We start from the raw sequence: 13,762 nt of genomic DNA, 5'->3' as shown, positions 1-13,762 counted from the left end.
AGTAGCATTGTATACATTTACTCGCCTTTATCTACCCTTCTTACATACTGATAAGTGTAATTTTAAAATATAAATCTGACGATGGAAAAAATCAATTAAGCTCTGTATTTACCAAACATTTATTAAAATTAAGAACATACAACAAAAACACGTGAAAAAAAATAAGTGTTTGTCGCAGAAATAATCGACACATTTACTCTTATATTTTATTTATATCAAATAGTAAATGTATAATGCTTTTCGGTAAAGTACATTGTACATGAGAGTGTTATTTATTTTTATGGGAATTTCAAATTTAAATAAATGAGGGATATGGTCAACGGCACGGATATTTTTGATTTAATATGTCATATGCATTTTGTTAACTTTCTTAACGGCACAGTGCAGTTCGTGTTTTTTTAAAATCAGAAATGAATGTATTTATTTTTACAATTTGCTCTGCACCATGCTTGAAGTGGTATCCAAATATTTGAATTGATTGCATTCATTAAATATTGATCTGCAATCTCATGTTGTTCTGGTTTCAGAGTTTCAGGGGAATTGAATACGCTTTGTACGAGAAGTTTAATCGTTCACTTAAATTGATATAAAAATCCTTGCGTTGTAAGATCTTGTTAAAATGACAAGGCAGTGTTTTAATGTCTGAAAATCAATAATGTAAAAAATGAAATGTGCATGTATGGTGCTAAATCGCTCACCTTAGTTCAATGTGTACATATTATCGAAGACCTGATATGGTGATAAATTTGTTTTTTACTCCTTTTGACATGACAGATAGATAGACTTTTATTTTCCTCCATTCATGAAGGGCATAACATATAATACAGATTATAAATAATTACATACAATCGATTATATACACATACAAGAGATCAAAGTGAAGCAACTCAATACATTATTTACAAAGATAAGTAACATAATAGAGTATATATATATATATATATATATATATATATATATATATATATATATATATATATATATATATATATATATATATATATATATATATATATATATATATAACATAACGTATGGCCCAGGGTTACATTAAGTTACTAAAAACATAAATGCGTGGTTAAATCTGTGCCTTAAAGTAGTGCCATCTGGAAGTCCATGTTGATACAAATATACAAAAAACTCTAACATACGACACAGCAGCGGAAGAGCACAACTTAGCCAGACTATGTCGTTGTCATATCTGGGTCCATAGGCAAAGAACACCGTTGCTCGTTAAAGACAGCCATGTCTTTTTAAATCATTTAAAGGACTAAAAGACAGATTAACATTTCGGAATGAATGATTGATCGTTGTAAAATGCTTTTAACGTTTATAAATTAACAGATTTGATCTCATAAATAGGATTTGTGTTCTGTTATTATAAGCAATTTACAGAATTGAACATCTATGCGTAATGATGTGAGCTTACATGCCCGATAGGTTACTTAATATGTCAACGTAGAGCTCTGGAGCCTCCTCATATACAATACATAAAACTACCGCGGAGAAGCACAGTATTTTAATTAAAAAGTATACAACCTGTTGTTGACGATCAGACAACAAGCATGTTTAACATCACATGCGAAACATCACATCTTTCGCCACCCTCTTATGAGACGCATACATCTTTGGTATATTTTCTCCGGTATGATGCACGGCGCATATGAAAAATATTATGTCAATTTTAAACTGCATTTGTACTTTATAAGTGCACGGTAAAACATGAACAACAATTCACTTAAAAAAATTCAAATATATCTAATTATTTGAATAGAATTTTTTTTTATTTAATTTTTTGACGATGCTGCGAGGCGGCTCGTCTTAGTTATCATACCATGAAAAAAATCTTCACAATGGCGACCTACGTAAAAGACCGAGCCAGTCCGATTGAGATATCTCAATACCCACAGGAGTTCTAGCACGGACGCACAGATTCAGCGCGGCGGGTTGCACACACGAGGGCATACCGAAACACGTACGCGTCACCCATGTGTACGGTCATATAGCAGGGGACACAGCAGATGCAAAATACCGTCACCGTGCCTGTAATTTTTTTTTATCTTTATTTAGATGTATCATTAAAATAAACATGCACGTTATTGTATAAGTGTTGCATAAAAATAATGATCGGATTGAAAATATATTTAATGTTTTACTGACAATCGATGTTTAAAAATGATTATCTCCGGAAGATCATAAAGTAGTCAACTATTAATACATTGCTTGATGATTTTATTTATCGTTAATTTTTTCGTGTAAAATAAAAACAGTTTAGATATCAATACCAACGTACAATATATAAATATTACATGGCTGACAGGGTGACAGTAAATTTGTCAACTTGAGAAAATACTGTCAACAAAGGCGAAGCCGAGGTTGACAGAATTTTTCCGAAAGTTGACAAATTAACTGTCACCCTGTCAGACATGAAATATTTATTTTATTATACCGAACAAACTTTTCAAACATGAACAATTTATAAGAACCATGAACAATTTTAATATTCAATAATTGTATTTAAATACAGCAATGAATAACCATTTATATTTTGATAACAAAAATAAAAGTACGCTGGTTAACACAGTCAATTTCTAATCACTTGATTACGCAATCTATGACGTTGTAAACAGACGACAAAATGGCAAGCAATATTGCCAGCAAACGTTTTTCAACGATAAGCGAGGAGGATTTGAAGGTTAACACAGTCAATTTCTTATCACTTGTTCAGTATAATAAAATAAATATTACATGTCTGACAGGGGTCACCCTGTCAGACATGTAATATCTATTTTATTATACCGAACAAACTTTTCAAACATGAACAATTTATAAGAACCATGAGCAATTTTAAGATTCAATACTTGTAGTTAAATTCAGCAATGAATAACCATTTATATTTTGATAACAAAAATAAAAGTTCACTGGCTAACACAGTCAAAGTGTTCTTTCCTAATGGTGCAGCACAATACCAAATGTCACTGGTCTCTTGAAATGATTATAACGGTCTTTGCCATAATGCTTCGAGTTTAGGGTTCAGTTTAGATAGGTACTTCTCAAAGCATCGTACTGGACAAAACGTACTGCCAGGCTGCTCGTAGATCTTTCCTTCTCCTGTGGTAACATCAGGCGTATCGTCAATCCTAAAAAGATGAATTCATTTAATTAGACACTGGTCTGACATTTAAAATTGCCTGAAACCGAAAATAAATAATTTTGCTTAAAGATTATGCGGTTTCACCACTAAACTTCCATGTAATTTATGGTTTTTTTCCTCTGTCAAACTAATTAACAGCCACCTTTTATAGTTATAATTCTTTGCAGCAACTGCCAGCCTTTAGTAAAATTACTACGATTTGAAAGGTTGACATAATATATATATTTTTAATTGAACCTACCCGTGATTTTTTTGTTAATTCTGCGATGACCTGGTGTATAAACTTTCTCCCGGTTGAATCAGTTTCTATAGTAATGTTGACTTCGTCATTGACCCTAAATTCTCTTGACCTCTCCTCAGAAGGTAGTGCATTAAGTTAAACCACATCCTGTTTTGAAAACCACATTGACTGTTAATCTGTTAATATTAAAAGGTACACTGTTGCCACTTAATTATTCCAGATCGCTGTCAGATATAACAGGTTTGTGGTCGACACTCCCATGTCCACTTCGCTTAAGCTGCTTAACTTTTGACTTGTAGGTTTCATTTCTTGATGAAAATTGCTGGTCTTTCAAATTAATGTTATACGCGCTTAAGAGATGCTTGGAAATTCCCTACTTGACCGTCCAAAGTTTTTTTCTTTAATTCCTCGTCGTTTTTCTGACGTACAGATGCATAGAAAAAAGCGTAACTCAATAACTGGTTGTTACGTTCCGCTGGATTTTCCACGAGATCCATGTAATTTGAACGAAGATATTCGTCGTACAAGTTCATACCATGTTTAACTACACGTTTAGTGTTTTTAGAGTCCTTATCACGATCTAGTGCCTTCAAAACCTCCTCGCCTATCGTTGAAAAACGTTTACTTGCCATTTTGTTGTCTGTTTACAGCGGAAATGCAAAACTGCGTACTGCGCATGCGCAAATGGGACAGTATAATTTTCGAACATTCCGCACGTGGTTGCTAAGGCAGCGGGATACAGTATTTTTTGTACATTAAATTTTTTCCCGTTGTTGGCACGTGATTGCTATGGCAGCGGGATACAGTATATTTTGGACAGTAAATTTATTCCCGCTGGGTCTGACAGTATTTCTATGTCACGATGGCCTATGGGAGTTTAGCATTGTGAATAAAAGTGAGGTATAATACGATGGAATATCCTCCGAGCATCCACAGATTCCCGTAGTTCAGTCTATTGTCCCATTCATTGATCATTCCAGAAGCTTGTTCTTTGTCTCTTCTGGTTGGTTTATGATCGCCTGCTGAACAACTTGATGCGGTTGGAAATATTGTTTTTGATGATATTGCGGATATTGATACTGCGGTTCCATACTCATGTGGACATGGTGCATTTCAATTAACAGTTGTTCTAAACTGACGGTTGCTAAAGTTATGCGCGCATATGGAACGTGGAAACTGCCTTTTGTTCAAAGAAAATGACATGCTTATTCAGTTTTCATTTCGTCGAATCATGTTGGCGTTAGGTTGATTGAAGATGACATTATCTTGGATCAAACTAGCAGGATTTGGAGTCAAATATGATGAGTCAAGTTGGCTTTTGGTTGAGTCAATTTTACATTTGGTTGAGTAAGTTTTACATTATGTTTAGTCCAACACTCATAATGCTGGGTGAAACTGGCATTAGGTGTAGTCAAGATGGCATACGTTACTATCCAACAAGCATGGTGTTGGGTAATGTTGAAATCTACATCAAACTCAACGAATATCTCGTAAATATTTCGAACAATAAAGTTAACACATACAAAATCAATATTGCTTATAGCAAAAGCCAACATTTCAACGCTAGAGGTGGTCTGGTAACATAGACTTAACAAGATACAAACTGTTGTTTCTGTTTTTGCGTGGGACAATATATACATGTCCATGTTCCAAATTAGTGCTCGCGTGGTGTTTGAATAGATATTGTAGCGGGAAAAATAGAATATATTATGCCACAAAAAATAAAAACGAGCATTTTGTATCTCATTAAATATATGTTACCATACCACGATTAGCGTTGAAATTTTGGCTATTGCTGTAAGGAACACTGATTATTAATGTGTTAACTTTATTTCACGAAATATTTTGCGAAATATTCGTTATATTTATGTTACTTTTAAATGCACTGACTTGACTTGAGATGAACACCACTAAACAAATACGCTTTACTTAAGCAGAGAATAAGTGATTTTTGTGACTGAAATATTGTTATAAATAAACATAAGAGTCAATAAATTATCAAAATGCGTATGTTCTTAAAGCAGATTGTGGGAAACATCTACAGTACACATACACTTTATTATGCGTCCAAGACAACCAACAAGTGGAGCTGTAATTAGGTCATCGCGCTAAGAAATTAAAATAAAAGTAATAAGTGACAATAGTCACTGATTTAATATAGAATATAGCATTTATAAATGTCACGTACAATTTTGGACACTAACCATAATAAAGTCATATCGTCACACATAGTTGACTTTCTCGTTTTAAGTAGCAACCCTTTATAAATTTGGCAAATGTATATATAACTCGTCCATCCGTCATAATGCATTTAAGTCGGTCACTTTAGTCCATAAGAATTAGGTCTGGTACTATCGTTATGATCGAATTATAAATTGAATACAACTCTTTTCTGACCACTAATAATGCGATTCATGATGCACGCGTACGATTGCGAGGAACATACATGAGCTTGTGCTCTAAAGGGGTTGCGCCTGAAAGACTGAGTCCACCAACTCTCTTAACGATATTCAACTCATCTGTTATCCCAAAGGCCTTAAATGGCTGTGAGCTATGGAACAATAACTCGCAAAGTGATCTTGTACAACTTTCTATTGCACAGAACTTTTGCCTGAAACACATGCAAGGGTATGACAGAAACATCTCAACAGATTATTGCCTGTCAACCGTTAATACCGTTCCGATAGTGAATGAACTGGAAATAAGAAAACTAACATTCTTCGGCCAAATCTGCAGATTAAATACAAAATACCTAGCGAAAGATATCTTCAATAATAGACTAATACGTCACATTGAACTAGAAGGCCAATGCCTCAGATATATCCCTGACGCATACAAGATACTACAAAAGTACGAAATTATGAACATCTAACGCCCATACGTCCAGGATGGAAATTTCCCCACAAGACGACAATGGAAGAAAATAGTTGAGCGAAAAGTCGTAATGAACATAAAGAACGAAATACAGAGTCGTATCAAAGGCACCGATCAATGGGGAGTAACTGCGCATGTAATAGGCTCCAATGATTACTCCCCTTAATGGAAAGTAGCAAAGAACAATCCAAAAATAATAATGGTGTGTAAAACAATATTGAATAGCATATGTATGTTTGTGTCTAGACAGTTTGTACGAGAATGCAGACATTGTTGCCTGAAAACTGTTCATCTCGTAGCTCATAAGATGTGTTAATGTCACTTGCTAGAGGATTAGCGGAAACATTAAGAGACAATTCTAATTTCATGCATCGGAATAACGGAATTTTCGCACTTCATCCACTTAAATGGCTTAGAACAAAGTGCATTGTTGCTGAAAATTGTGCAAAGCTGCTGTTAGCATCCTGAACTAGTGTTGGACGCTCTGAGCCATGAATTTTTACACATACGATGTTGACATGTCGATCCAATCTATGTTAGTGTATCTAAACACTATATAGCAGTTTTCCGTGGAAGGCCAAATTTGTGACTTATATTTAGTACATTCGAATACTATGATTTATTTTCGTTTTCGCTTTAAGACATATCCTCGGTGAACAAAAAAAGAAAAAAAGGGAACGTCTCCTATGCCTTTTTCAATCTGATCATTTTACTTATGTTTTAACAATTATTTATATATATACTCCAGTAATGTTACTTATCTTGGTAAATAATATAATAGCTGTATTGAGTTGTTTCATTTTGATCTCTTGTATTTGTACATACTCGTTTGTACATCCCTGCTTATAATGTGTACTATAGGTTCTGTTCATCAAGAATGGAGGACAATAAAAGTCTGTCTATCTACGTACTTTTCGCACACATACTGATGTTTTATTTGCCGATATGTTCTGAGTTTTGGCTGGGTTTTGAGGCCCTGCGTCCATTTCTTGATGTCGTTTTTTATAGTGTTCGGTTGTATTCTTCTGATCATTTCTATCAGTATGTTGTTGTCGATAAACAGCACTGGGATTGAGTCTTAATTAAACGGCTTCCCATTTATTGGATTATTATTATTATTATTGGTGACCGGTGCACGTCCCGTTGGCTCTTTTTGTTACATTATTGTTGCAAACGTTTTAACAGTCATTGTACACCATATTACAGAGTGGTCAGGCATTGCGCAATCCGGTTTAATGTCCTTCTTATGCATACGCTCTTAAACGGTAAGTACCGCGAATCTGTTAAATACCTCGATGTTCGAGTGTGAGCTGAATATGTAGTCTGCCACTGCTTTCCATTTATCAGAAATTGACATCAAATTGTCGTATTCCGGAAAAATTCGTCCATTTAATGCGCACAGTTTCGCCTCTCTAACAAGTTCTACAAATGGTTCACCGGCCTATACTTTGTAAAGTAAATTGACTTTATTACATAGACATTATTTATATTAACGATAGTGTCGTTTGAATCCGAAACTCGTCCGTTTATATCATCGCCAAAAATAAGCAGTCCGCATTTGAGTGTAAGTATTCAATGCCCGTGAGATGATAAAAAAAAAAATCGTCCACGTGCTGGCATCGTTCTGAACCTTCATGTGGTAGGTAACATACTGTAATGACAACGTTAACCAATGATAGCTTGTAAGTAAGCTAGAAGCTTATGTAAGAATTTCAAAGCCTCCTGGTCCACACGTTGCTGTTTTCTTTAAATGTTCTCTGTTAAGAAAATATGACCTGTATTTCTCTATTAAAACAGTATCCGTCGATGTTAATTTAGTTTCTGTAAGGCAAAGGATATCAGCGTAAAGTTTACTTAGTATATCATTCCTTGGCAAATGCTTATTATGGGTTCATCCGTTGATAGTTCATGTTGGAATGCTAATTATTCTGGCGCATGACCGGTTGGTGTCTTATTTTTTGCGATAGACCTGCAGCACGGGGCGTCTCTGGAATCGTCCCGCGATAGCGATCCCCTGCGATAAAAAGCGCTCCGTTTCTGAATCGAACTTCTTTCTTGTCGACGGCATACTATTAAAAAAGAAATGATTAAAATCAATTTATTAAACAATCGCTCCGCAAAAATGTCTCGTTTTTATAAACGCGTAATATATATATTTTTTAATATTTAATATGTTTTTTCTTCTTGCTTGCGGGAAAAATTATTACCAGAAGTAAAATCACTTTGAAAGAAATGTGCGTGACGTACCTCTTTCCGCATGCGTACCATTGATTACGGGACCATCATGTAGTAAACTTCTCTATGAACAAGGTCATCATCATCATCATCATCATCATCATCAGCATCAGCATCATCATCATCATCATCATCATCATCATCATCATCATCATCATCATCATCATCATCATCATCATCATCATCATCATCATCATCATCATCATCATCATCATCATCATCATCATCATCATCATCATCATCATCATCATCATCATCATCATCATCATCATCATCATCATCATCATCATCATCATCATCATCATCATCATCCTCATCATCATCATCATCATCATCATCATCAATTAATTAAACTGAAGGCTGCGTTAGAAGTCAACAGCAATGAGTTATTCAATTTCATCATGAACATGTCCCTCTGCTCACTTATATTAATATATATTTGTTGTCACATTATTGATCGGTTGTGTATAATCAACTTAAAAACACATAATTCTGTTTGATTTGAATGTTAAATAAAATCAATTAATAAAGAGCATTGATACGTAACTTCGTTAAGCATGTCAATGCGACTTTTTTGTCTCGATTCCATGTCATCGTATATACAATGTCGAGATCTTACAACTGTATTGATCAACGTGACACTAATCAGATTGTTAACATGTCTTTGTTCAGTTTGTATTCGAGCGATTTCTAACACAAAAAGAGAACGCAGTCAATTGGTTCAAATAACAGAATCGCCCTTTGAACGAATGCATGGGTCAATTATGATTATATTCAAATACATTATATCCAAATGAGAAAATGTATCGTTGTGCAGAAGTCGTTGTTTATTGAATTGCAAGTTACATTTTAGCTTTTGCTTTAAACAGGACCAGGCTACGATTTATAACGTCTACTACGTTCGTAGGTGTGTGTTTATTTGTTTTGTGTGCTTTGTAAAACAATAGTTGATCTTTTTTTGTAGTGTTTACGCTGTTAATAACATAATTAAATTAGTCTTAACATTACTTTATACGAAACGATCAGACAAAACATATCAAATAACTTTCGCATAAGGAATGCACATGATCGCTATTTTTCGGGTTTATTTCTGTGTAAATATTTGGTTTAAAACATATTGATTTCTCGAGATATGATCACGGCGCTCACTAGTACGACCATTACAATAGGTCCTGATGTATCATTAAATTATTTTACTGACATGCAATTAATTCACTACATATGAGTATATTCTGCACAAATGTGTCTTCCAATGATAGAAGAGTAAAATATGAAGAAAACTACAATACGTCATTTACAATGTTTGTACGAATAAAGCAAATGACCTGTAAGTGATAACCATTTAAGAATTTCGTTTTACGCGTTGTATAATTAATTATTTGTTCATGACGATTGCTATGTCACCAAAAGGTTCATTGCAACGATAACGTATAAAACGTTTACAGTAGTCATAATACATTAATAAAACCTTATCAGCCTTAACAATTACACAACAACACTTAAAATCCGAAAAGTAGTTGTCTTGGTAAATGAAACTCTTTATAAAAACAACGAAATCATGAAACAATTACAACACTTTGAGACAAATACAGTCAATATAATGTCTTATTTGTTATATATATATATAATCTAATCATCAAATGAGTTATTTGTTTTCTTTGTTTGAAAGTTGTCAATATCGTTTTATTACATGGCCAAAGAATTGTAGAAATATGTCAGGCATAGTGCCGATAATAGTCGAAAACTATACATGATTCCATGCATTCTTACAGAGAACAGTAACATCTGCACTTACATTTGATGTGTGTCTCATATCTCAGATATTGCTTATTCCTTTGATGTTTAAGTCAACGTTCACTGAATAACCACAAAGATGAGCCGCGTCGAACCAGCGTCACAGAATGACACGCAACAACCTAGCCCGCCGGCGTATCAACCCGGACCATCTGTGACTCAAGAATCTGTAGGGCAGCTGAAACTTCCGCCTTTGCCACAACATAAACCATTAGGGTACCAGCAAGCGGGGTATCAAGAACCGGGACCTCCGCAACCATCGTACCAACAGCAACCGATGGGACACCATATGCAGACCCCGATGGTTCAGCCCGAGATGCATCCACATCCCATGTATTCAATGGGTCAGCAGCAGCAGGTCAGAGTCGTTGTTTTGGCGCAATATTACGAAAGGTCCATTAGCCATCATTGACTTATTTATGATAAATGATTTATGATTGTGACTGTTAATGGTAATAGAAAAGTCATATAGGCTTTTTTTCCGCTACTGAAACGCGAATCCGTCAGATTTTGATCTTTAGTGTGTGTGACAATGTTGAATTCAGGACTCCACACAAATGCCTATAGTATTAAAGATAGTTTGCACTATTATCTAATAATCGCACTTGAATATTAGGCGAGAAGCAGTTAAACTTATACATTTCTTGGTATCCAATTACTTAAAATAAGGGATGAATTACTTAACCATGAAGCTATTGCATGGGTGGTGTGCTAATTTCCTTTAACAATAGTTAGGGAGCAGGTCCTTAATCATTTAACAACAGATGCTCGTCCTTAATCCTTCCCAAGAGTAAGGGAAGCATTCCATAATAGTTCAATTATATTTCAGAAACACTTCATTACATGTTTAATAAAAACTATTTGCGAAATAATTTTACAAAAGAAAGGAAGCACTTCCTTCATTATTTTAGCTATAAAATAGTGGACTTTTCTATCCGTTTAACGAAAATTGTGCAGGAGATCGTTAAATTTTAGCAAAATGTATTAAATAGTTAATCAATCAGTTAGCAATTTATTGGGCGGAATGCCTTCCAATTTAATCTACAGAAAAAAAATCGATAACAAAAGTCAGCAGGGAGATCATTATCAATTTCAAGTATGCTCCTTATCTATTCAAATAGTTTTGAGATCTCATTCTGTAGTGTTCAAAATGAGCCTTTTCGTTTCTAGATGACTACAGTGGTTATCAACAATCAGCCGGGACAGCAAAGGAATCCGCTTCTGGTTGGAACACGTAATGGGACACGTGACTGGACATCTGGCCTCTGTGGTTGCTGCGAAGACATCGGCTCGTGTCGTGATATAAATGCATTTCAGGGCGTTGGTCATAAACACATTTATTTGACCGTCGAAAATGATGCATAAGAAGAGAATATTCTAAAAAAAACGTCCGATTTCTGAATGCCACTTTTATTTTCTGATGGCTTGCGCCAAAATTATTAAAATAAAATTGGATTGTTTTAGTGTAAATTTTTATAAAGAACTTAAATTACGTAATAAACATTGTTTGAAAATGTGTAATAATCTAAGAATGTGATAAGCCAAAGTTTGAAACATCTACATATTTCCAACAATTAATGTGTACTTGTTTTTTACAACAAGAATCTTAGATCAGAGATATGCAAATATGTTACATATCCGTGATCATTAAGAGGTGTGTATGTTCACAAACTCCACCAACTGATTTGATTTGTTTCATAATCAAAGGTTGCATGACGTTCTGGTGCAGTGGGGCGTCGGCGTGTTCAATAGCAGTGCGAGTTGGTGACAGTTTCTGCATGCCTTTATGCGTGCCGGACGCTGGGTTGGCCATGAGGGTCCGTGTGAGGGGTCTTGGCGACATAAAAGTGAGTACTTAGTGCGTATCAGAATACGATATTTCGTATAAGATCCATGCCACGGCGCTTGGTGTTATTAAGGTATGTACATCGTGCATGTAATACAAAAAAATCTTAGATGCACCAAAACATTACGAATGGACATACATTTATAGTATGTATCTCTAGATAGATCCACACAAGTACCTCATTTGACATAAACATGTTTTCTATTATACTTTGTGCGTATCATTCAACGCTATTTCTCGTAAATTACGTACCAGGATGCAACGGGTCATCAAAGAGCGCACTTTGTTTCAGACAATGGTCATTCCTTTGTGGTCATCCTAAAGACTTATATAAAATAAATTAAAGAACACTTCTAATATGATTTCCTTTTTGGTTCCGTGAGCTTATACATGTCTTTGTATGTTCCTGAAAGACTCGCATAACAATTTGTATGTGTTGGGAATGAACATTTCCGCAGAGATTTGACTCTTTCTTGGTATAGTTCATATAATCCATGCCGTCATAGCAGACGATATGAGAATGTAATAGTAGAAATATGTCCTGATTTGCATTTTAAAATATCAGTAACACACTTGTGATTCCTCCATACTTGAAATGATTTTACTTATGACAAAAGTAATTATTGTTTCGAGAGGATGGAACCACTGTGATAAATTAATGTGCTTATCAAATAACAGTATTTCTCTGTTTTGTCGGTGTAAGGACACTTAGCGTCATGCACAAAGTTATGTAGCTTGTGTGTACCACATATCTTTACGTACTTGTCTGGTTTAAACGTCCCCGCGTACTACCGGAGCACACATTTATGTATGAGTGAAAAAACGATGTAATGTTTTTTTTTAATTTTGCTTTTATAAAAGGTTTCAATCAAACTTTATTTATTACATCGAAGTATTAACAATTATTTTCATTGTTTACAGGGTTCAATTTGCAACGACTGTCTGGTGATGTGTTGTTGCGGCCCTTGTGGTGCTTGCCAGATGCACCGTGAGCTGGATGCCATGGGGTTATAGTTTACATGCCTTTTGAACTGCACAAAATCAGAATGGAAATTTGCATTTTCTATAAAACAACAAAGTGTCTTATCATAGTGATGTCACTTTTGCTTTTTAATGATTTGTTTGTGCATTTTGTTTCAGCTGTGCGATGGCATAATGATGAAAATGAAATGTTTAACAGATGCATCGATTTCACCCTAAATGCTTTAGTTTTTGCTTCATTTGTCCCGATGAATTTGATTTCAAACATCAGTTTGTTATATCTTTCGATTACATTAATTTATTTTCCATTCATGTAAGCTATTGTGTTTATTAATAAAGCGTGAATTAAAATATTTTGACAATTCATAAATACGTGCTGTTAAGTATGACATTGTCTTTGATAATATATGCACGTTACATTAACAAATATTCCATTATCGACAAATAAATCGGGCGATTCGCATCAGATAAAGAAAAAGGAATCATTGTATCTAGCCAAAAACATCATATCTGTTTTATAACAAGAGGGCAATGGGCGCTAAACAAAGCCTAGAAAAGCGTAACTATTATTTAAGGTGGACATAGACAGAATAAAATATTGTGAAACATAAATATTTCATTTCTAGGAACATAATTA

At 34.6% G+C, this 13,762-nt stretch overlaps 1 protein-coding gene across 1 annotated transcript; it reads left to right on the top strand.

Annotated features, from left to right (window-relative positions):
• The first annotated feature begins 10,350 nt into the window (after positions 1–10,350).
• On the top strand, positions 10,351–13,553 carry LOC127853157 (placenta-specific gene 8 protein-like). The gene is made up of 4 exons (XM_052387408.1): positions 10,351–10,656; positions 11,469–11,592; positions 12,006–12,145; positions 13,066–13,553. The coding sequence occupies exons 1-4, from the start codon at positions 10,378–10,380 to the stop codon at positions 13,156–13,158; spliced, it is 636 nt and encodes a 211-aa protein (XP_052243368.1). The 5' UTR covers positions 10,351–10,377; the 3' UTR covers positions 13,159–13,553.
• The last annotated feature ends 209 nt before the right edge of the window (positions 13,554–13,762 follow it).

Source organism: Dreissena polymorpha, chromosome 12, assembly GCF_020536995.1.
Source record: "Dreissena polymorpha isolate Duluth1 chromosome 12, UMN_Dpol_1.0, whole genome shotgun sequence".
Taxonomy (NCBI): Eukaryota; Metazoa; Mollusca; class Bivalvia; order Myida; family Dreissenidae; genus Dreissena; species Dreissena polymorpha.
Note: the sequence above shows the minus strand (reverse complement) of the source record. Positions and strands in the feature narration are given on the sequence as shown.